The sequence below is a fragment of the Myotis yumanensis genome, unplaced genomic scaffold, assembly GCF_028538775.1.
Source record: "Myotis yumanensis isolate MYYU_CA2020_CCGP unplaced genomic scaffold, mMyoYum1.0.hap1 SCAF_6, whole genome shotgun sequence".
NCBI lineage: Eukaryota > Metazoa > Chordata > Mammalia > Chiroptera > Vespertilionidae > Myotis > Myotis yumanensis.
In genome coordinates, this window is record NW_027223757.1 from 80956233 (window position 1) to 80980554 (window position 24322).

A 24322-nucleotide genomic window follows, 5' to 3' on the forward strand; every position below is an offset into this window, starting at 1 on the left:
TTTCTCCCCGGGCGCATTTAAAGGGGCATGTTGCAAAATGAGAGGTGTGAGAGGGACGTTTAGGGACTTTGTTCAGCCTTGTCATTGAACATGGGAGGAGATTGAGTTCAGAGAGGTTTGGCTGCATCCTTGACCCAGGCTGGTTGTTTGCTCAGGACAGATGGGACCGACTCCACATCTCCGGACTAGTGGAACCCTCACTTCTTTTTCACTATTGGGCTGCTAAGAAAAGAAAAAAGAACTTGTCTTAAGTTTGCCTTTGAGAACCTCAACCTTGCTTCTAGGTCCCTATACTTTCTGCCCATGTACCTTTCCCCTCCTTATATTTTTAGGATCCCATTTCTATCAGGGTAGGAGGAGCTTTTAGATGGCAGACACTCAAAGCTTAATATGTTGGTGATCATTTGAGGCTGGTCCTCCCCTCTTCTACATAGTAGTAGAAGTGTGTGTTGACACAGGATGGAATATTTGTTTTTCCTTTTTTGAAGGCGAGAAATAGCTTATGGAAGTTGTCCCAGTAGCTGTTTGAGGTGAGAAGGCAGTTTTCAGATGGTGGCAGTAATTTCCCTTTCTATAAATCCTTAAATGAGATTTCGGCCTGCAATTTCGACAATTCCAGTCAGGTGCCTTCTTGCCCCTTAAAGTTAGCCTAATTTTCTAAAAAAGCTGTTTGGCCTTTTCTATTGAGTCTTAAAACTCTGTTTATACCTTTTGTTCCAGCAATTCCATTTTTATTCATCTATTTTAACCAGAAATAATAATAATAATAAAAAGATTTAAACAAAAAGATCTTAAACTTTTAACTAAGCATTATGTATAATAAATTAAAATTGGAAGCAAAGGGACAGTTTTAAGGACATGACTTAAGTAAATGATGGCCTGTCTGTAATATGAAATATGTTGACATTGAAGATTTTATGAATTTTTTGACTGATGACATAGGAAAATGTTTTACACTAGGTTAAAGAAAAGAAAAAACAACCCAGACTACACAATTCATATAATCCCAGTTCCCTTAAAACTATGAAATAGAGACTGAAAGAAAATAGGCCAAAATGACAGTGATATTCTTTAAGTTTGGTGGGATTAATGTGTGGGGTTTTTTTTTCTTCTTTGTTAGTTTTCCTTTCCCCAAATTTTCTAAAATAAGAACATGCTACTTTTATAATCACAAATTTAGAGAAAGTGAAAAAAACAACAACAGTAACTTATTTTGCTTTCCTTTGCTAATTTGTGTGAATGAGCAAATCAAGTGAAAATCAGACTGAGACGAACCCCCTCCTGGGGACAGAGCCTGCCCTGACTTGAAGGAGACTACCCTTTGCTGGCAACCCAGCGGGGGAAGAAAGGTTTCAATCTTCCCCTCCTTTTTAATAAGAATCTTTTTATTTGGACATCATTTCAAAATTACGGAAAAATTGCATGAGTCGTACAAAGAATACCGGTATGCCTGTGCCCAGGTCAACCTGTTGTTAATATTTTGCTCTTTTGCATTTATGTGCTCTCTTTATATTAAAAATAGATTTTACAAATTATAAAATATGTATCATACAGAATAGTTTATTATATTTATTATATGATATAACATATAATATACAATATTTTGTGTACATGCACACATGTACATCCAGAAAATAATTTTTCTGGACTAGATCCTGGCCCTTTGTGCCTACAAACTTCAGTGTGTATTTCCAAACAATAAGGATATTCTCTTTAAAAAAAAAAAAAGTACAGTTTTCAACCTCAAATAAATTTAACATGAATATAATATTGTAACTTACCATCCATATTCCAGTATTCTCAGTCAGTCCATTAAGGGCCTTCATAGATAGCATTCATTTTTTTTTTTTTCTGGTATAGAATCTGGTCCAGGATCAATTATTTTATTAAATTGCTTTTTAAGTGATCAGTCAGACACTTGTTCTGATATGTCTAATTAGTAGAGAATGTCCTGTTGAATTATGTAAGTATTTGAAATTCTCCTCTCCTTATTTACTTCTTTAAAGGAATAACTCCATTTCTTTGGTAGTTGAATTTATGAATTAGGGTTTGGTGCTATCTGTAGTTTCAGGATCCACTGGGGGTCTTGGAATGTATTCTCCATGGAGAAGGGGGAATTACTGTGGCCTCATCCAAGTGTAATTATCTTTTCCAAGAGTTTAACTCCCTCGTGCCCACCCCTCCACCCCCGCCCCACCCGGTTTTTCCATTGGGATGTTCATATTTAGGATGTTTTTCTAAATGAGGTCTATTTTTTCCAAATTTCTGTTCTGAAAGGTTCAACTAAGTAAAATCCCATTACAAAGAGAGGTTCTGTTTAATAAAAACCATTCCAGGTGCTCAGAGAGGCCTCTAGAAACAATATCTTGTTGTTCTGATTACAGTGAGTTCTGGCCAGCAGATAATCCTGTATAAGATCTTTTTCTGGTCCTTGTCCATTTACACTGAATTGTTGGTGAGGATGAGAGTGGGGGTCAAATTGCCTAGCCCAGGGTGCTCTCCATAAGAGGTCATGTAAGACCTCACCTATGCCTGCTCACCTTAAGCAGACCATGCCATGCTCCTGAGTGCCATATAGACCCTCAGCACTCTGACACTAAGCCATTGGTTCCCGTGTTTCTCTACAAGAACCGGTTTGGCTCAGTGCATCGGCCTGTGGACTGAAGGGTTCCAGCTTCGATTCTGGTCAAGGGCATGTACCTCGGTTGCAGGCTCAATCCCAGCCCTGGTCTGGGCGCATGCAGGAGGCAGCCAACCGATGTGTCTTTCACATCGATGTTTTTCTCTCTCTGTCTCTCCCCTTCCTTTCCACTCTTTCTAAAAATCAATGGAAAAATATCCTTGAATGAGGATTAAAAAAAAAAAAAATAACATCTTCATTTGGCTCTACTCACCCCTCTCTGCCTACCAAGGATTTATGGTTTTTAAAGTTGAACTCCACAAAACTGCAATCCTGCTTTCATGGAATCCTGGTGTTGGAGACACCTTATGTGGCTAGGAGGATGGACGACTGAGGGTGCTGTGGTATTTTGTGTGCTTCTTTCCGTCATGAAGTCAGAGCAATTTAATGTTTAGTAAATTGGGATTGGACTCTGGTTTCTTGTAATGTGTCTGTTTCAGCAACAGCCATCAGAAGTCCTTTCAGAATTTTTTTTTCAATTTTGAGAATACATTTATTAAAACTGGAGACAGTGAAAGAAGGCTGGGCCTAGGAGAGAAGAAGCACCAGGAGAGAGCCTAGGTGGGCTGCTTTGGCTCTCTACAGATGTTATAGGAAAGTCAGAGAAAAGAGGCCTTGGAGGTAGGTTTGGGGGTTAGCCCGGGATGAGCTGCCGCCGCCCATTGCTCGCCAGGTTGCAGGTCTCATTGGGTCCCTTAGAGTTTAGGAGACACATGCCTGAGAGGGAAGAAACACATGGGCGGGATCCCAGGAGAGAGAGCCCAGAATTCTTATACACAAATCTTTTATTTATGAGTTTATTACTAGATTCAGGTGAAATTAGGATGTAAATCTATGCTAATGCTCAATTTGTTATGCTTTTGTTGTTTAAGTAATACTTTTATTTCCTTTTGTAGTATAATCCCAACATTATGGGGTAAGTGGGATCCAACATGTTCAATTTTATTTAAAATTAAGATTAATGCGGGTTCACATTAATTGGGAGGTTACATGGAAAACAGTATATTTTGTCTGATCTGTTTCTCACATAAAGCACAAAAGTAAAGATAGTGAAACTTAGTCCACACACAGCTGGCCGTACATTGCACTGAGAAAGTCTCAAATGGTCTCAAAACAGTTACTTCCTTATAATTATGCAAGACATAGAGCTGTGGTCCAGCCCCAGCTGGGAACGGGGATGGCCGAGAACAGAACCAACTGCTGTTCTCTTATTGCTGTTTCTAATACGGGTTCTTCCTAGTAACCTTCCCTTCCTTTCTTCCTCTTCTCCTCTCTCCCTTCCCCACTTCTCTCTCTTCCCCCCTCTCTCCTTTGTCCACCCTTATGACTGACTATTTGGAAAAACTCTGACCTTGGGTCCCAAGCAATCTGTTGCCCTAGGGCAGTGATGGCGAACTTTTTGAGCTCGGCGTGTCAGCATTTTGAAAAACCCTAACTTAACTCTGGTGCCGTGTCACATATAGAAATGTTTTGATATTTGCAACCATAGTAAAACAAAGACTTATATTTTTGATATTTATTTTATATATTTAAATGCCATTTAACAAAGAAAAATCAACGAAAAAAATGAGTTTGGGTGTCACCTCTGACACGCGTGTCATAGGTTCGCCATCACTGCCCTAGGGAGTCTGAAGAGAAGTTTGAAAAGCAGGGGAGGAATGGAAATTGCTCTGAAAATACTTGTGAAGGTAGATCTGCAAGGTGATAGAGGGAGCGAAAAATGGGCAGTATCTCTGCTTGATAGTATTTTCTTTTTCTCTCCGACTTCAGGTTATGAAGAAAAATGGGGTGAGACAAAGGAATTGGATTTATTTAGTTTTAACTGGCTTAGTTCCTAATTAGCACATTCTTAGTCCTGAACCTTAGGGAGACAGTAAGCATTTGACTGGGACAGTAATCCCTCCCGGTGTAGTTACTCCAAGTACACGAGATAGAAAGATAGCATCTCCTTTAAATGAACCGCAAGAGGGGTTGTGAAAGCGGCTGGTGCACTTTCTCCAGCAGAAGCTCTGTACCTGCAGCAGCAAAAGGCCAAAGGTCTCACTCTATAGAACTATATTCTGAGATTCTATTTCTCAATTCCTTCAGTTTGTTCTGTCTTATACCGTTTAACTGTGTGCATGTGGTTTCTCTCCCCGCATTGCTTAGGAGCTCTTAGAAGACAGTGGGTCTTATTGTGTGTCCCCTAGGCTGGGCCAATAGCACAGGGCTCAAGGAGGGGCGGTCCCAAACTGTGCTAGCTTATATGGCTATCACATGAGCTATTACATTTAAAACTAAATTGAACTAAACTTAAAAGTCCAAGTTTCTTGGTTGAATCAGCCACAGCTTCAGTGCTCAATAGCCACATGTTGCTAATAGTTACCATATTGGACAGGACAGGTACAGGCTATTTCCGTCATCGAAAGTCCTGTTGGACAGCACTGGTCCAGAGCACCTGTGACTTATCCACTTATCCTATTCAAGGTTGGATTGTTTTCAAGCCACTGACTTAATTGGGGGAATGGAGGTTGGTGGGGAGACGTATTCAAAAAAGCAACCACGACTCAGAAAGACAGGGTTAATAATACTTTACTAAGTCCTGGGAGGCAGCACACTGCAGTGAAAGATGAGGGCTGATGAGTCAGGTTGGCCTGGGTTTTGAATATCAGCCCTGGCTCTGTAACTGTGCCAGGCTGCTGAACCTCTCCTCAGTTTTGTCATCTGCAGTGTGGACATAACTCTTGTCTATCTCATGGGGTTGTTTGTGAACATTGACTGAGATCATAGGTAACATTGATAAAGCTGTTGGCTCAGCTTCCTTTTCTTTCTCTCTCCCCCCAAGAAGGTCAGGGAGTTAAGCTGTACTGAAGATTTCATCGAGATCAGGGCAGAGGGACAACTATATCTAATTTTCAACCAAGTAGAAATCCATTAAGGATCGTATTTAATGAGCCTTATGGACCAGGAGAAATGGCTACAGAGAAAATATCTGCAACTAGAATTTTGGCCATAAAATGCCTTAAAGGCCAATTGACCAAGTACAAAAGGAACTTGAAAATGACAGTGTGGCACATGGAGTCTGATTCTCAACATTCTAGAGGGTGAAATGAAGGAACTAGGCTCACCTGGCCTGCTCCTGTAGGGTGAGGAGTAGCTGTTGGTGGAAAGGGGTGGAATGGGGCAGTGTTGGCTGGGAGAGGGAAGTTGTGCAAAGGGAAGAACCTTGTGGGCCTGGTTTGCTCAGCTGTACAATGAAGGCCTTCGATTCAAGTATGCCTAATGTCTCCTTCTATTCTGAAAACCTGCCTAAAGTGATGCAAAAATGGAAATGTGAAGTTGAAAACAACCCACAACCCAACCCTTTCCGTTTTATCTCAAGCTTAAAACCCAAAGACAATGTTTATGTACAGACCAGCTGGCTTGGTGGTTGAACCTCTGATTTGCATAACTTTGATACCCTAATCTATATGTAAGGACTGCTCTTAGGGGAAACAATGATGAAGAACCAGGCTATTATTTGCTTAGAGCACTTATCTAAAAGCTTCAGACAACGTCCTTGAGCCAAGTTCTGTTATAGACCTTGAGTTCCTGGTATTATATATTTTATTTCTTCCATCCTGCCCCCTATCCACAACTCACTGCTCAAAGCAAAATAAGACATCAGCTCACCTTACCTAGCAAACAAACAGTGACACATCCCTTCTCATCTGTTGTCTTTAGGTTTTACTCAGTAACCATCTCATTCTCTGTTCCGTCCTTGTGAATCTCAACAACAGGCTCAGGAAAAATGCTTCCTTTCTTCCTGAGTTGTGGTTCCTCTTCAAAGATTGGTCAAGCGTGGGGAGAACTGGTCTTTATTAAGGGTTGTGACGGAAATGCATCTTCCAGGTTCACAACTCTGCAGACTTTGTCCTCTTTCCAGACTAAGTAGTAAGATGCAGTCCAATTGTAGGAGTGGAGTGTGATTATTTTTTGTGTAAATATACAAAAACTTTTGTATGAAAACCCCCAAAACCCCGAGGTTGCTGTGGTAGGTTAGGTGACATATGTTGGGTTTCTGGAAGCTGTGCCCTAGATATATTTGAACAATATCAACATGCTCTTCAATCAGGTTTCAGGAATGATTTAAGAAAACATTTCTTCTGAATGATTAAAACTCCCGTATTCATTATTCAGAAATGAAGAACAAATGAAGTGTGGTAGGAATTGGACAATAAGTAATTCTGAAGTAAAGTTATGGGGTGTTTGCTACTACTGACATAGATCACAAAGTGGTTTGGGGATGCAAAGATGACATACACTGTGATTACTAATATATTTTTCTAACATAAGAAAGATTTCTGTTACCATGAAATATTCATTGTTTACTTTTCTTTAACAAAGACATATACCGTGCTTAGCAAGTGCTATATCTTGTTCTCAGCAATTTATAAAGATTAATGTAATTTTCTTAACTTATGAGGTAGACTGCTATCATTGCCATTTTATAGATGGGGAAACTGAGGCACAAAGAGTAACTTGCCCAAGGTCACACAGCTAGAAAGTGGCAGTACAGTACTTGGGCTCTAGTTTAGCTTTGATTCTTAGAATTTTGACTTATAAAAATCTGAATTTTCATTTTTCCAGGTTAGAAATTTCCAGGTTTCTGTGGTTGATTTTTTGTTGTTGTTGTTTGCCATACTCAATCAAGAAAAATTTATTTTCCTTCGTAACAAACCCCAGTTTGTTCTGAAATGAAGCAACTACAAAATAGTCATCAATAAGAAGTTTTCCTCTGTAGAGGTCGCTCTGATTTCCTACCTTTTTTCTGGGATTGCTTGAAAAGGAAGAATTCTAAATCTAGATATCCAATGGCTAAAGGCCCGGATGGTTATTTTTAAAAAAATAAGGGCTGTTTCAAGTAAGTCAGAGTAGTGGAGCCCTGCTCATCTGAACTCACATCTGTTGAACTTGGGTTTTCTCAGCACCAGGCAGAGCAGCAGCTGCAACCAAAGAAGCCGTCCTCCCTTCACCAGGAGCCTCCTTGACTAAAAATTCCAGACAGTCAGCCTGTCTGAGCCCAAGTTTCCTATGGGAAGTAGACTTGAAGTGTAAACACCAGGAAGCCAGGCTGAAGGGAGTAGATTATTCCCTTTAAGAGGCTGCTGTGTCCCAGCGCTGCACCCCCAGGGCTGTCCCAGCCACAGTTGCTTTACAGCGGAAGGAATAGGCGGGCAGTTTTTACCCACACCCCTCACCCCGTGCCTTTGCCACCTTTGCATCCAGTCATGCCGCTTCCAGCAGACAGCACCTTTCTGTTTAAACCTCTCCGGATGTTTGAGGATTCTAAAGCACACAGAACCGTTGCAGGGGAAAAGCTTCTTGCTGTAGCTTTAAAAGCATCATCTAAAGACAGAGTAGCTGATGTGGCCTTTGGCCTGGGGAGTTGAGGCTGCTGTCCTCCCCAGGCCACACTCACTGATGACTTCTTCCTCTAGGCTTTAGAAGGAAGATATTTATTTTTTAAATGTATGTTTTATAATTTATGGAGCAGCCTTTGAATTTAAGCTATTCCGTTTACTGAAAAATAAATCAGCATTTCCCCCACGCAAGTCTAAAATACAAATAGAAAAAAATAAATCCTTAAACATGAGTGTCCTTCATCCAAATTGGAAAAGAAGAAGTAAAACTGTCCTTATTCGCAGACGACATGATATTATACATAAAAAACCTTAAAGACTCCATCAAAAAACTATTAGACTTAATAAATGAATTTGGCAATGTAGCAGGATACAAAATTAATGCTAAGAAATCTATGGCATTTCTATACACCAATAGTGAACTTACAGAAAGAGAAACTAAAAAAGCAATCCCATTTACCATCGCACCAAAAAAATTAAGATACCTAGGAATAAACTTGACTAAAGAGGTAAAAGACCTCTACTCAGAAAACTACAGGACATTGAAAAAAGAGATAGAGGAAGACATAAACAGATGGAAGAACATACCATGTTCTTGGATTGGTAGAATCAACATCATTAAAATGTCCATACTACCCAAAGCAATCTATAAATTCAACGCACTTCCCATTAAACTACCAACGGCATATTTCACAGATCTAGAATGAACTCTCCAAAAATTCATCTGGAATAAAAAAAGACCCCGAATAGCTGCAGCAATCCTGAGAAAGAAGAACAAAGTAGGTGGGATCTCAATACCAGATACCAAGCTGTATTACAAAGCCACTGTTCTCAAAACTGCCTGGTACTGGCACAAGAACAGACATATAGATCAATGGAATAGAATAGAGAGCCCAGAAATCAACCCGAACCAATATGCTCAATTAATATTTGACGAAGGAGGCAAGAACATACAATGGAGTCAAGACAGTCTCTTCAATAAATGGTGTTGGCCCGGTCAGGTTGAAATGGCCCCGGTGTGGTAGGGACAACCCCGGTCAGGTCGAAACGGCCCCGGTGTGGTAGGGACAACCCCGGTGAGGTTGAAACGGCCCCCGTGAGGTAGGGACGACCCCAGTCAGGTTGAAACGGCCCCGGTGTGGTAGGGACAACCCCGGTCAGGTTGAATCGGCCCCGGTGTGGTAGGGACAACCCCGGTCAGGTTGAAACAGCCCCCGTGAGGTAGGGACGACCCCGGTGAGGTTGAAACGGCCCCCGTGAGGTAGGGACGACCCCGGTGAGGTTGAAACGGCCCCCGTGAGGTAGGGACGACCCCAGTCAGGTCGAAATGGCCCCGGTGTGGTAGGGACAACCCCGGTCAGGTTGAAACGGCCCCCGTGAGGTAGGGACGACCCCGGTGAGGTTGAAACGGCCCCCGTGAGGTAGGGACGACCCCGGTGAGGTTGAAACGGCCCCCGTGAGGTAGGGACGACCCTGGTCAGGTCGAAACGGCCCCGGTGTGGTAGGGACAACCCCGGTCAGGTTGAAACAGCCCCGGTGTGGTAGGGACAACCCCGGTGAGGTTGAAACGGCCCCCGTGAGGTAGGGACGGCCCCGGTGAGGTTGAAACGGCCCCCGTGAGGTAGGGACGACCCCGGTCAGGTCGAAACGGCCCCGGTGTGGTAGGGACAACCCCGGTCAGGTTGAAACAGCCCCGGTGTGGTAGGGACGACCCCGGTCAGGTTGAAATGGCCCCCGTGAGGTAGGGACGGCCCCGGTCAGGTCGAAACGGCCCCGGTGTGGTAGGGACAACCCCGGTCAGGTTGAAACAGCCCCGGTGTGGTAGGGACGACCCCGGTCAGGTTGAAATGGCCCCCGTGAGGTAGGGACGGCCCCGGTCAGGTCGAAACGGCCCCGGTGTGGTAGGGACAACCCCGGTGAGGTTGAAACGGCCCCGGTGTAGTAGGGACAACCCCGGTGAGGTTGAAACGGCCCCCGTGAGGTAGGGACGGCCCCAGTGAGGTTGAAACGGCCCTGGTGAGGCTCAGACGGCCCTGGTGAGGTTGAGACTACTCCAGTGAGGTTGGGACAAATAAAGGGGACCAGTATGGACTGATGAACAGGGGTAGATACAGAAGCAGAGCAACATTGAACAGAATGTTAAACTACAGTGGGAAGCCTGGGGAGGGTTGGGGCGGGGGATTAAGAGACCAACTGAAGGACTTATATGCATGCATATAAGATTAACCAATGGACACAAGACACGGGGCGGGGGGGGCGGGGGGTAGGGGCCGGGGGAATGTCAGCGGGGGGAAAAAAGGAGACATGTAATACTATTTGTAATACTTTAAGAAATAAAAATTATTAAAATATAAAAAAAAATTAAAAAATAAATAAAAAAAATAAATAAATGGTGTTGGGAAAACTGGACAGATACATGCAAAAAAATGAAACTAGACCACCAACTTACACCATACATAAAAATAAACTCAAAATGGATAAAGGACTTAAATGTAAGATGGGAAACCATAAAAATACTAGAGGAATCCAAAGGCAACAAAATCTCAGACATATGCCGAAGCAATTTCTTCACTGATACAGCTCCTAGGGCATTGGAAACTAAAGAAAAAATAAACAAATGGGACTACATCAAAATAAAAAGCTTCTGCATAGCAAAAGAAACCATCAACAAAACAACAAGAAAGCCCACTGCATGGGAGAACATACTTGCCAATGTTATCACTGATAAGGGTTTAATCTCCAACATTTATAGGGAACTCATACAACTTAACAAAAGGAAGATAAACAATCCAATCAAAAAATGGGCAAAGGACCTAAATAGACACTTTTCAAAAGAAGACATTCAGAAAGCCAAGAGACATATGAAAACATGCTCAAAATCACTAATCATCCGAGAAATGCAAATCAAAACAACAATGAGGTACCATCTCACACCTGTCAGAATGGCTATCATCAACAAATCAACAAACGACAAGTGCTGGAGAGGATGTGGAGAAAAAGGAACACTCGTGCACTGCTGGTGGGAATGCAGACTGGTGCAGCCACTGTGGAAGACACTATGGAGTTTCCTCAAAAAACTAAAAATGGAACTTTCATTTGACCCAGTGATCCCACTTCTAGGAATATATCCCAAGAAACCAGAAAACACCAATCAGAAAGGATATATGCACCCCTATGTTCATAGCAGCACAATTCACCATAGCTAAGATCTGGAAATAGCCTAAGTGCCCATCAGTAGATGAGTGGATTAGGAAACTGTGGTACATCTACATGATGGAATACTATGCTGCTGTAAAAAAGAAGGAATTCTTTTTTTAAAAAATTATATTTTATTGATTTTTTTACAGAAAAAAAGGGAGAGAGATAGAGAGTTAGAAACATCGATGAGAGAGAAACATCGATCAGCTGCCTCCTACACATCTCCTCCTGGGGATGTGCCCGCAACCCAGGTACATGCCCTTGACCGGAATCAAACCTGGGACCTTTCAGTCTGCAGGCCGATGCTCTATCCACTGAGCCAAACCGGTTTCGGCAAGAAGGAATTCTTACCATTTGCGACAGCATGGATGGAACTGGAGAGCATTATGCTAAGTGAAATAAGCAAGTCAATGAAAGAAAAATACCACATGATCTCACTCATTTATGGATAATTAAGACCATTATAAACTGATGAGCAAAAATAGATACAGAGGCAGAGCAACATCGAACAGACTGTCAAACTACAGCGGGAAGGTTGGGAGGGTTGGGGGGTGGAGGGGGGGGCTAAGAGATCAACCAAAGGACTTGTATGCATGCATACGAGCATAACCAATGGACACAAGACACTGGGGGGCATGGGAGGCTAGGGGAGGGTCAAGGGGAGAAAAAAAAAAGGAGACAAATGTAATACTCTTTGTAATACTTTAAGCAATAAAACAATTTAAAAAAAACACACGAGTGTCCTTGAATCGACCAGGTCAAGCATTGTGTATGCAGATTTTGCAGAGGATGAGGAATTGCTAGACATCTGTTGATCATTCTTTACGACCGATTGGTTGTAAGCATTGCAATATGTGTTTAGAATTCCACATATTAGGTGTGTTGATGATAATGTTGAGTTTTTTTTTTAAAAAATAGGTGGATTCAAATTTATAAATTAAAAAAATGACTCACTTTGTTTCAGCAAATCTAAGATGCCATTGATTTCGAGACATGCCATTATTTACATAGCACCAAGGAAAAAACCCCACTGCCACCAAGCTGTGGAAAGGCGTTCCTTAGAATATGCCTTGAAAAAAAATATGCCTTGAGATGTCTTAGAATCAGTGAAATTTTAGCCACAATCTTGCCTTTTTTCCCATAGAGTCTGACAATAAGATTTTAACTGTGTTGTTCAGTTCTCAGGTTTCCTCTACCAGGCCCATTGACAGCATTTGGCACCTTCATCCCCTGCTTCCTAAACCCTTTCTTCCTTTGGCCTGCAGGACACTGCATCCTCCTGGTTCTCTCAACTCTCTGGCTGTTGTATTCCTTCTTCATCTCCTTGGCTGGCTCTTCTTTAATCCAGCATGTAAGCCAGTGGTTCTCAACTTTCTGGCCCTTTAAATACAGTTCCTCATGTTGTGACCCAACCATAAAATTATTTTCATTGCTATTTCATAACTGTAATGTTGCTACTGTTATGAATCGTAATGTAAATATCTGATATGCAGGATGGTCTTAGGCGACCCCTGTGAAAGGGTCGTTCGACCACCAAAGGGGTCGCGACCCACAGGTTGAGAACCGCTGATAAGCAGTGGAGAGCCCAGGGCTCAGGACATGCAAACAGCCTCCTTCTTGCCTGCCTGAGAGACCCAGATGTCTAACAGGCACCTCACTCTTTTTATTTTTTTAAATCATTTTTTATTTTCAATTACAGTTGATGTACATCATTATATTAGTTTCAGGTGTACACCCCAGTGACCAGACATTACATAACTTAATAAATGGTCACTCCAATAAGTCTTGCACCCATCCAATGCCACTCTTAGTTATTAGAATATTATCAACTATATTTCCTATGCTGCATTTTATATCCCCCATGACTATTCTATAACAACTAATTTGTACTTCTTAATCCTTTCACCTTTTTCACCCATCCCCCCAACCTCTGGCAACCAACAAAAAGTTCTCTGTGTTTATAAGTCTGTTTCTGTTCTGCTACTTCATTTTGTTTGTAGACTCAATTGTTGATAGATATGTATTTATTGCCATTTTATTGTTCATATTTTTTATCTTCTTCTTAAAAAGACCCTTTAACATCTATATTATAAATCTATATTATAAAAGGCCAGTGGCCGTAACGCTGTAACATCATAATGACCAAACGACTGGTCCCCAGGAGGTGCATTGATGGGTCTCGTGGCTCGGTGGGTCTGGGGTCTCGCGCTGGGCCTCTAGTTTCATATAATAATGGTTTGGTGGTGGTGAAAGCCCCTAGTTTTTTCTTGTCTTGGAAGCTCTTTATCTGTCCATCAATTCTAAATGGTAGCTTTGCAGGATAAAGTAATCTTGGTTGTAGGTCCTTGCTTTTCACCACTTTGAATATTTCTTACCACCCTCTTCTGGTCTGAAAAGTTTTTTTTGAGAAATCAGCTGACAGTCTTATGGGAGCTCCCTTGTAGGTAGTTAACTGCTTTTTTTTTTTTTTTTTTTGCTCTTTTTAAGGTTCGCTATTTGTCTTTAACCTTTTGCATTTTAATTATGATGACAGGCACCTCACTCTTAAGATGTCTAAAACTGAATCCCAAACCATATTTCCACACCAGTTTCCCAATGCACAAAGTGGCTTCTCCAACCTTCTGGTTGCTCAGGCCAAAACCTTAGAATTATCCTTACTCCTTTCCTCTTTCTCACCCCTTATTGGATTTGTTAGCAAGTCCAGTCAGCTCTACTTTCAAAATACATACAGATGTTGATCATCTCCTATCGTTTCCATTCCCACCACTCTGGCCCAAGCCACTATCATCTCCCTTCTGAATCATTGCAATGGCCTCTGAATGGTTGCCCCACTTCTGCCTGTGCCCCTTTAGTTTATTTTTGACACAATAGCCAGAATGATCCTGTTCAAATGCCATTCTCTATTCAAAATCTCCAGTGAGTTTTATTGCATCCAGAGTTGCAGCCTTGATGGCCCAAAGCAATCTATACTCCTCCACCATTTATCTCTCAGCCTGACTCCCACTCTTTTCCTCCTGGCTCACTGGCTCCAGCCTACTTCTCCTGTTCATGCCAACATCCTTCCATCCTTCGCATCTGCTGCTCCCTCTTTCTGGATATCCCTTCTCCCAGATATCAGCATGGCTTCCTCCCTTTCCTCCTTTAACTCTTGATTGGAATGTTCAACGTCAGTGAGGCCTTCTCTTAGATATGGGGTAGAAGACCCTGTATCTAAAATTGAGCCCCGCCCCCTCCACCCTTGTTCCCCCCTCTCAATTTTTCTTCTTAGCACTCCTCACTATCTAACACACTAAATATCTTAGTACTTATTTTCTTGATTCTTCCTGCTTCCCCCAATAGAATGCAGGCCTCATAAGGAAAGGGCTTTGTTGTGCTTTGTCACATCGAAGTGCCTCGATTAGTGTCTGGTGCAAAGCAAGAGCTCACTACACTTTTGTTCACTGAACAGCTTCAAACACTGACTAAGATGAGTTTTGTGTATTTTATTTTCCCCGGTGGAGTGAAATAAAGTATAATTCTTTTTTTTTCTCACAGCGTCGGTGATACCTATTTCTTCCATCTGGAAAATTGTCTGCTGTTTTGATAGTTTGCCATTGGTAAACATTCTGTCCATTAACCTCCGGAGACCTCTGCACAGTGGTTTTTAGTATCTCCTGAGATTCATCAGAGCTTACACTTATTGTCCACTAAACCTTCAACAAGACAGAGATTAATTTTGCTTCAGAAAGCACCTGTTGGGTTTAAAATGAAATCTAAACATTCTCTTCAACTTTTGTACCTCCGCTAGGAAAGCAGTGTTTTTTTAACTCAGGGCAAATCAGTTCCTAGTGTGCTGCATTGGGAGTGATCCCTGTTGCTCTACCATGTTCGAATCATCCTATGATATGCTGGTTACTACAACAACGCATCTACATGTGAGATTGTTGCTTGTGGGAGCACTTACTTTGTTATGAGGCCAGACAGACAATGGCCTGGGTGGCTCATCTCTGCAGGGGCATTTCGGTGCAGTGGGAGAACCCAGGAGAACTCTGCTCCTGCTGAGCTCTGTTCCTGTCATGGACGCAGTGGCCCACCCTCAGTGGGAAGAGGGCACCAGCAGAGGGAGAGGTTGTTGCCCAAGAACTGGATTCCTGTGCCAGGAAGCTCAGGTTCCACCAATTGGTGACCACTCTGTGGGCCTTTCTTGTCATTATTCTAGAGACTAGAGACCTGGCAGAGCCACACAGCAAAGGTGTGATGGTATGTGGCTGCTCAGGTACTTAATGGCTTTCTACAGAAGCTAATGAGATGGTAAATGGTGGGGGCTTTCAGGGAAGAGGGGAGGGATGACAAAAAAGGATCTCATTCATTTATTCATTCATTCATTCAAAGATGTTCATTGTACTTCTTTCATGTGCTAGGCTCTGGGGATAACTAATCAAAGGAGATGTGGGGCAAAAAGTAGTCAGAAAATTACCATTGTACAGAAAGAACATGGATTCTAAGAATGCTAAAGCCAGGCTTCTAAAAACAAGTTATGGAATGAGTCCAGGCCTATACATCAGTCTGTACTTTGCCAGGAGTGATAGGCTTGCTCAAGTGGCCCTGGCCATGGGTATTTTTGCCTTGTGAATTTTAAGACACAAGTAGAGAAAAGATCATGAACTTTGCCATCACGAGATATGGTTTCAAACTCCATGACCTTGGGCAAATGACAACCTCTAAGATTTCAGTGTCCACAGGTTTTTATTCAAATTTCCAAACATGACCTATGTTGTTTTGTACATATGTTGTGTCCATCTTTGCCCTTGGCTCTGTAATTGATAAGTCTGAGGTCACAGCGCATGCCAATGAACAGCATGTCTGTGGGGGGTGGGGGTCAGGGTGGTAAGTAAAAGGGTAGTAGTCTTGAGCTCATGTCTCCTGATACACAGGTGTATGTGTGTGTGTGTGTGTGTGTGTGTGTGTGTGTGTGTGCGCGCGCGCGCACGCAGATAAATAGCACAGGGAGTACTGTGGTGTCGTTTGCACTCAGAGGAGTTTGTTCATTAATTACCTCCATGGGAATTTTCTCATTATTTGTCCCTCTACCTCTTTCCAGAAGAATAATGAGAACTGACATTACATTTAATAAGTTGGGAGATGTAGTGGGAATGCTTTCATCTCTTAAGGTTAAACAACGAGCCTTTGGTACCATGAAAAGGCTTATAAACATATTCATTTTCTTCATGCACCCTTTCTGTGCAGAGCTGGGTCGCACAGCCTGGAGACCAGAGTGCTGCATTGTGGGTTAGATGGCCTTTGTTCCCTCTGGCTCTGTCAGCACTGTCCTTCATACCTCGTTCAGGGAAGGCTTTAATATGGGCTCTTAATAATGGCACTCATTGCAGATATTTGTCTCCAGGAAAGAGCTTTAATACCTTCTCTGATTATAAAGGTCAATTCAGGTTTGTATAAAAAGAGGAGGAACCCTTTTTTTGCATAATGTAGCTCACGTTGAGCTTAAAAAGGAAAGAGCTTCAAATGAGGGTTGTCACCCAGATAGTATCTAATTCAGGGTTTTATAAGGCACTGGAAAATGCCATCTCTTCCGTAATTACCCAGTTGATCACCTCATGCCTTTCTCATGGTGGGTCTGGGCAGGGTCAGCAGCGTGTACTGTTGCGATGCCCTGCATGTGGCAGGGGCAGCGGCAGCATTTTTGCTTTCATTTTGCCTTCTTGTGGATGATGCCCCTCCTTTGCAGTGGTGCCCCTTTTCACGCAGGCTAGTGAGGTTTCGAAAAGCCCAGGAAGCCAGAATTCTGGTGTGTGGCTTCATTGTTCAGCTCTTATGATCTGGTATTAAAGCCTTTGTCTATGTAGAACGCCTCCCACCTTTTAGGTACATTGCCCAGTGAGACTTGCCCATGCAGAAATGGAGGGGACAGGGGAAGGAGAACCAATGTGCAGTGAGGTGCTGTGCTTGATGGTTTTTATACTGGATTCCATAAATATCCTACCCACCCTATGAGATAAGGGGTGTTATTTTCATTTTACTGTTGTGGACACTGAAATCTTAGAGGTTGTCATTTGCCCAAGGTCATGGAGTTTGAAACCATATCTTGTGATGGCAAAGTTCATGATCTTTTCTCTACTTGTGTCTTAAAATTCACAAGGCAAAAATACCCATGGCCAGGGCCACCTGAGCAAGCCTATCACTCCTGGCGAAGTACAGACTGATGTATAGACCTGGACTCCTTCCGTAACTTTAGAAACTTCAGCGATTCCCAGTGTTCCAGGACCCGGCATCATAGAAAAAGCAAAGTTAAGCTTCATTCCTCTGTCTCATAGCACTTACTCCAGTGGGTTGACAGTTTTACTGCTTTTCAACCTAAGAAAAAAGAGACTTTGGAATCACATTTAGCTAAACAAATCAGGTCAATTCAACACATTGACTGTCTCATGTCTAGATGAAAACTCTTAGAACTCTGATGGGACAGATGATCAAACAGAAAGTTGGTCTCTCTTTCATTTACTATTATTTCACATTGAGGTTAGTAATTGGGGTGGAAACTTCCATTGTGTGTGTGTGTGTGTGTGTGTGTGTGTGCACGAATGATTTCTTCTAACAAAATATTATCAAAGTTGTTATGCCATTTGGTAATCTAGGTCTCTTTAACTTTGCTATAGTTTCAGGGGTTGGTGAACTATAGCACCTGCCATATCCATCCCACTACTAGTTTTTGTAAATAAAGTTTTAATTAGAACACAGCCACACTCATTTGTATTGTCTAGGACTGTTCTCACGTTAGCAACTGAGTTGAATTGGGACAGAGATCATATAGTTCTCAAAGTCCAAAATATTTACTGTTGCCCTTTACAGAAAAAGTTTACTGACTTCTTCTTTTAGATCACTATAGTTTTATAGGCAAGAAATACACTTGCTAGCCCCAGAAAAAATGCTCCCAGGATCTGCTTCATCAGTAATAACAGGCCAGGAAGAAGCACATGCACCATGGCCAGCCCTGAGTGCATTCATAGGTTGACTAGATGGCCATGCCCTAGAACAGTGATGGTGAACCTATGACACACGTGTCAGAGGTGACACCCAAACTCATTTTTTTCGTTGATTTTTCTTTGTTAAATGGCATTTAAATATATAAAATAAATATCAAAAATATAAGTCTTTGTTTTACTATGGTTGCAAATATCAAAAAATTTCTATATGTGACACGGCACCAGAGTTAAGTTAGGGTTTTTCAAAATGCTGACACGCCGAGCTCAAAAGGTTCACCACCACTGCCCTAGAACATAATCCCAGTGAATAGTAATGCTCCTCTACAACACTACATTCCCTATTCACCACAATAGAGGTACCACTAACTAGTTGAGTGACCTTGAACTAAACAGTAACCTTTCTACATGAGGTTCCTCATCAATAGTATGTGTATGTATCAAGTATATATAAATACACGTCATATAAGTGTGTTATATATACAGTTTTAAATGGAATAATAAACAAACATCAAATAAAGTAACAATAAAAAGACCCATTTTCTCCCTACCCAGCTTAGAAAATAGAACCTTGTGAATAGCTTTTAAGTTCCTTCTGTGCACCTACCTGGTAAAATTCCCCTCCCTCCCTCCAGAGGTAACTGTCTCAATTTCGTTTTATCATCCCACTGCTTTTCTCTATAGCTGTGTTTAGTTTTGCCTAAAACTTTTTCTGTGTTTCATTGGTGTTACTACATTTTCATGGTGATAAACTCTTTCTGTCTTAAAAGTTCCTAAAGGGCTCTCGGTCCAGCAAACACAGTAACACACAGTGGCTGCTCAATAAATACTCCTGAGATACTCGGCAGACTTTTCTTTTCTCCTTGGTAGTAAGGTGCATCAGACTCATGGGCTAGTTCAGGCTGGTCTCCCTTCACCTGCTGAGGTTGAGTGATTGCGTGTTATGATAAAAGGCTGATATCTCCAGAGGGAGCCACTGTCTCTGCCATCGTTAGATTTATCAACTCCCACAATGGGAGGGGGCAGTGGTGTAGACTTGCTGACCCAGGCCAGTTCACTTGTGCGTTGGCTCCATGTTTTCATAGTAAAAGAATAAGATGAAACCTGATTTATAGGCCTTACATTTAGCTTCCAGGCAATTCAGTTGAAGGAAAATCCCACTGTTATCTATCCTTTGTGTTTTTCTTTTTTTCCTTTATTTTGTGGCTGAAAAAAAAAGTACAAATACTGGGTTTTGGAAGAAGGAACTGTTATTAAACTTAAGCCTTTTCAACTCTGTAATTACTCTATAAAGGCAGTGTATTTGCATCAGAAATGCATTTAGTCTTAAGTTATAGTGCCTAGTAGTATATGGAGCATTTATAATGATGGGGTATTCCAAAAATAAATCAACTCTATAGAAAATGCTAATCAGCTCATCCCCAGGGACCACAGTGACTATCTCCGTTGTGCAAATGAGGAAGTGGACACGACAGTTAGTGGTTTGCCCAAAGCCACACTGTCATGGGCATTATGAAGATTTAAGCAACGGACCCACATACAAGAAAACAGTCATGTTTTCATGTCAGACACGGTGGACCTTAGTCAAACTGACCTAAATTAAGATTCAGGGACTAATAAGCCTTTTGGTGTTTGGCACAATCTGCCACATCAACCGCAGGGAGCTGCCTTACTCCTCACAGGTACCTGTGGGGTTTGTTTTTTTTTTTGAGGATTCTGTTTGCTTGAAATCGAAAGCTCTGTATCTGGCTCAACATTGCTGTGAAAACTGAAAAGCAACCGGTTCAAGTATAGTTTACACTGCCAAAGAAAACAGGGTGAGAAGGACAGTAATGTCTCAATTTGTGGCATTCTACTTTTACAGTTGACAAGAAAGCGGCCTCTGCCATGAACTTTTTTTTCGAAAATCATTTTCAGGAGGTTGATTGAGGGTGTGTATTCAGTCTTCTAAACCGTGTGCCTCAGTAGGATTGCATGGCAGAGGGAGAATTGATATGGGGGAACCACAAAGTCCTCTATTTTCAAAGAAGCTTCTGGAATTAGTATTGCTTTTTTCTTAAGCAAAAATTGATAGCTCAGTTTATAAACATTTCCTCCCAACAACTGATTGGAGCAAAAACATTTCGGTTTTTTCTTGGTTAACCCCTAATTAATTGAAAAAGCCAATTAACCCTAACAGGAAGCTCCTTGATTCTTCTCTTTGCCTTTCTTCACTAGACTTCACTTGGGAACGGGACCCCATTTTGTTTATTGAGTAGCAAATGTTTTTTTTAAATATATTTTTTATTGTTGATAGTATTACAGATATCTCCCATTTCCCTCCCCCCTTTCCCTCTTCCTCTTAGGCCCTATCCGCCCCCATCCCCGTTCCCTCCCCTCTCCCCCCGCCCCAGGTCTTCACTACCCTATTGCCCGTGTCCATGGGCTATGCCTATAAGTAAATAAGCTTTTTGGTTTACTTCTTCTTGTCCCTTCACCCCCCCGCCCCCCATCGAGGTGTGTCAGTCTGTTTCATACCTCCATGCTTCAGGTCTTATTTTGTTGGTCAACTCATTTTGGTCATTAGATTCCACAAATAAGTGAGATCATGTGATATTTGTCTTTCTCAGGTTGGCTTATTTCACTTAGCATAATATTTTCCAGGTCTATCCATGCTGTCCCAAAGCTGATTAGTACATGTTTCTAAGGCATTACTAACCAAAATAGCTCTCGTATCAGGGTGTGTGAATATAGCCTCATTAGAATACATAGTATTAACTCAGAGAACTCACCCACCTGTTGGGTAAACTACCAGAGCCCTTACTGTGAGGTTGCATACACACCCTGTGTATAAATTTGGGCAAAGCTGTTATGCAATTGCAGGGGGAAGGTTCCATAAAGAGGAAGACACCAGAGCATGCTACTCAGGGAAAGCTGCATCTCACAGAGGGTCGGTGCCAACAGCCTATCCTGAGTTTGTAGATTCTGAGATTTGATTTTGGCATTTCATCCTGTATTTCATCAAATGTGGGCACTGCAGACCCACACTGACTGAGTTTCTAAGTGGTTGATAAATCAGAATGACAATTTATAACATTATCCAGTAAACCGGGCTCAGTACCCAACCTAATATTGTAATATTGGGCAAATTGCATAATTTTTCTAAGTGTTTTTTTTTCTTCTTACCTGTAGAATTGGAATGTTAATGCTTTATAAAGATGTTCAGTGAGCTAATGGCTAATGTCTTACTGTACTGCCTGGAAGATAATTGCTATTGTTATTATAATGTCATTTTGGCTGTTGTCTTCATTATAGCTGCAAGTCAACTTAGGAGACTGAATAATAGATCAGAACATTGCTTCTTGAGCATCAATTAGAGCACAAGAAGTGAGAAGTTCTTAAGGAGTGTCCCCATTGGGCTGGAACAGCCGGGTGCATAGTCAGCTGACATAATGGACGCCCTTGCCAGAAGCTTAACACCCTTTATCCACACAGTGCTGGAGGAGCTCCACTGCAGTTTTCATCTATGGCTTATCTTTTTCTAGATTTCTTGAAAAAGTCACCACTTTTTTAGTCTGGGAGCCGCTAATCTATTTGGTTCTGGTTGTTTTTAGCAGTAACAAAGGAACCATTCTGATGACTTTGTTTGGGTTTGGCTTTCAAAACATCTTCTAGGGGCGATTTATTGTACTTTCAGGATTGCTCCTTCTTCTGGTTCCACATTTAGGAATTGAAGTTTGCAGGAGGGTGCCTACCTAGTCCCCAGGATGGGCTGCGGGTGTCAAGTGCTTATAGTAGGCAATGCATTCCTTTGGCATATAGCAATAAGCATGCTTCTTTTATTATTATTTTTAAAAAGTATATATATTTTTATTGATTTCAGAGAGGAAGGGAGAGAGAGACAGAAACATAAATGATGAGAGAGAAACATTAACATCGATTAGCTGCCTCCTGCATGGCCCGGACTGGGATGGAGCCAGCAACCCGGGCATGTGCTCAGACTGGGAATCAAACTGTGACCTGCTGGTTCATAGGTCCACCCTCAGCCCCTGAGTCACACCGGCTGGGCAAACATGCTTCTTTTAGTTCGTTAAAACAGAGCAGCCTTATATAAAGCCCTTCCCTCACATGCTTTTATTATAATTGTTATTATTATTTTATTTTATCTCTGGAATAGGTATTGACATCCTGAAGCTGGTGGCAGCCCAAGTGGGAAGCCAGTGGAAGGACATCTATCAGTTCCTGTGCAATGCCAGCGAGAGGGAGGTGGCCGCTTTCTCCAACGGGTACGCGGCGGACCATGAGCGGGCCTACGCGGCCCTGCAGCACTGGACCATCCGCGGCTCCGAGGCCAGCCTGGCGCAGCTCATCAGCGCCCTGCGCCAGTACCGGCGCAACGACGTGGTAGAGAAGATCCGTGGACTCATGGAAGATACCACCCAGGTAATGTATCCAGGGTCTTCTGTCTTCCCCACTAACCTTTTGGTTCCAGTGCTTCACATTTTGCTAGGAATATGTAATAAGGAAAAATACCTGATAGTAGGTGTTTAGGTATATGTGTATACACACACACACACACACACCCCTACACACCCTCTAGGGCACTGGTTCTCTCTTTTTTAAAAAAAATATTTTCATTGATTTCAGAGAGGAAGGGAGAGATAGAAATAGCAATGATGAGAGAGAATCATTGATCAGCTGCCTCCTGCAGGCCCCACACAGGGGATGGAGCCCCAGACCTGGGCATGTGCCTTGACGGGGACTCGAACCATGACCTTCTGGTTCATAGGACGATGCTCAACCACTGAGCCATGCTGGCCTGGCTAGGGATTTGTTCTCAATGGGTGTTCATGAGACTCATCTGGACATCTTTTTAAAAATTCTGGTACTTTGGTCCCACTGTAGACCAGTCAAGGCAGAATCTCTACGGGGAAATAGGAATCGGTATTTTTCAAAGTCTCCAAGTGATTTTTTTTAAAGCATCTTTTTTTTTAAAGAATTTTTTATTTTTATTTTTTTAAATATATTTTATTTATTTTTTACAGAGAGGAAGGGCGAGGAATAGACAGTTAGAAACATTGATGAGAGAGAAACATCGATCAGCTGCCTCCTGTACACTCCCTACTGGGGATGTGCCCACAACCAAGGTACATGCCCTTGACTGGAATCAAACCTGGTACCCTTGAGTCCACAGGCTGATGCTCTATCCACTGAGCCAAACCAGTTAGGGTGCTCTCCAAGTGATTTTAATGTGCAGTTAAGAATCATTGTCTTTGGGGTAGGTTCTAACGTCCGACTGTGCAGCCGGGTCTACTTCTTGAAAACTTCTGTGATGTGGCCCCCTGAGCATGTCGTGGTGCTGGCAGCAGTCAGTAACACGATTCATCCTCCTCCTTGAGCTTGTTCAAGTCCTTACATCAGATGGGAATGGAGGGGACCCAGGAGTGTGACTTACTTATAGTCTCTGAGCCCTTGGGGGCCCAATGCCCTGCATTTGAATCCTAGCTGTGATAGGTAGTAGCTGGGTGACCAAGGGTTAAGGACTTCAGCTTCCTCTGCTTCTGGTATCTCATTTGTAAGCCAACTTTGTAGGGTTGATTAAGACTAGAAATTAAGTACATAAAATGCCTGACGCATTGAAGGTGTTCTACAAATGGTAGTTATAACCATGATGTAAATCATTTTACTTAGCCTTTCCTATTCATAATGTGCTTCCCTGAAAGGCCATGAATCAAGTACAAATGTGGGTATTGATTTATAGTCCTCACAGACTTCGATTAAAGTTTTGGAGCATATTCCCAAAGTAAGAAAAAATGCTGCCATGGAGACTTGCTAAAGCCCACTTAAAATGTAAAAGACCATTCTGCCTGCAGTATTTTCTAGTGGTCCAAACTTATTACCTGAAACAGCTAGTGAATTAACTCTAATTCACTATAATTCTGCACTAAATTTTATATATCAAGGGGCTCCCTTTTATATATTTAAGAATTGCAAATGCTTTTTATCTTTTCATACCAATAGTCATCAGGTGGATCTTTTATCTAAGTGATTAGATAGAAATTTGTAGCTGCTAATTGACTCTGAAGGTGGTCTTTAAAACTCCTGGCATA

General features: G+C 42.1%; 1 protein-coding gene across 1 annotated transcript in view; it reads left to right on the top strand.

Annotated features, from left to right (window-relative positions):
- The window catches only part of TNFRSF21 (TNF receptor superfamily member 21), a 77734-nt gene that overhangs the window by 31007 nt on the left and 22405 nt on the right, over positions 1 to 24322 (top strand). The window contains exon 4 of the mRNA XM_070418451.1: positions 22390 to 22655. Coding sequence (XP_070274552.1) covers positions 22390 to 22655 — 266 coding nt within the window. The remainder of the gene's footprint in view (positions 1 to 22389; positions 22656 to 24322) is intronic.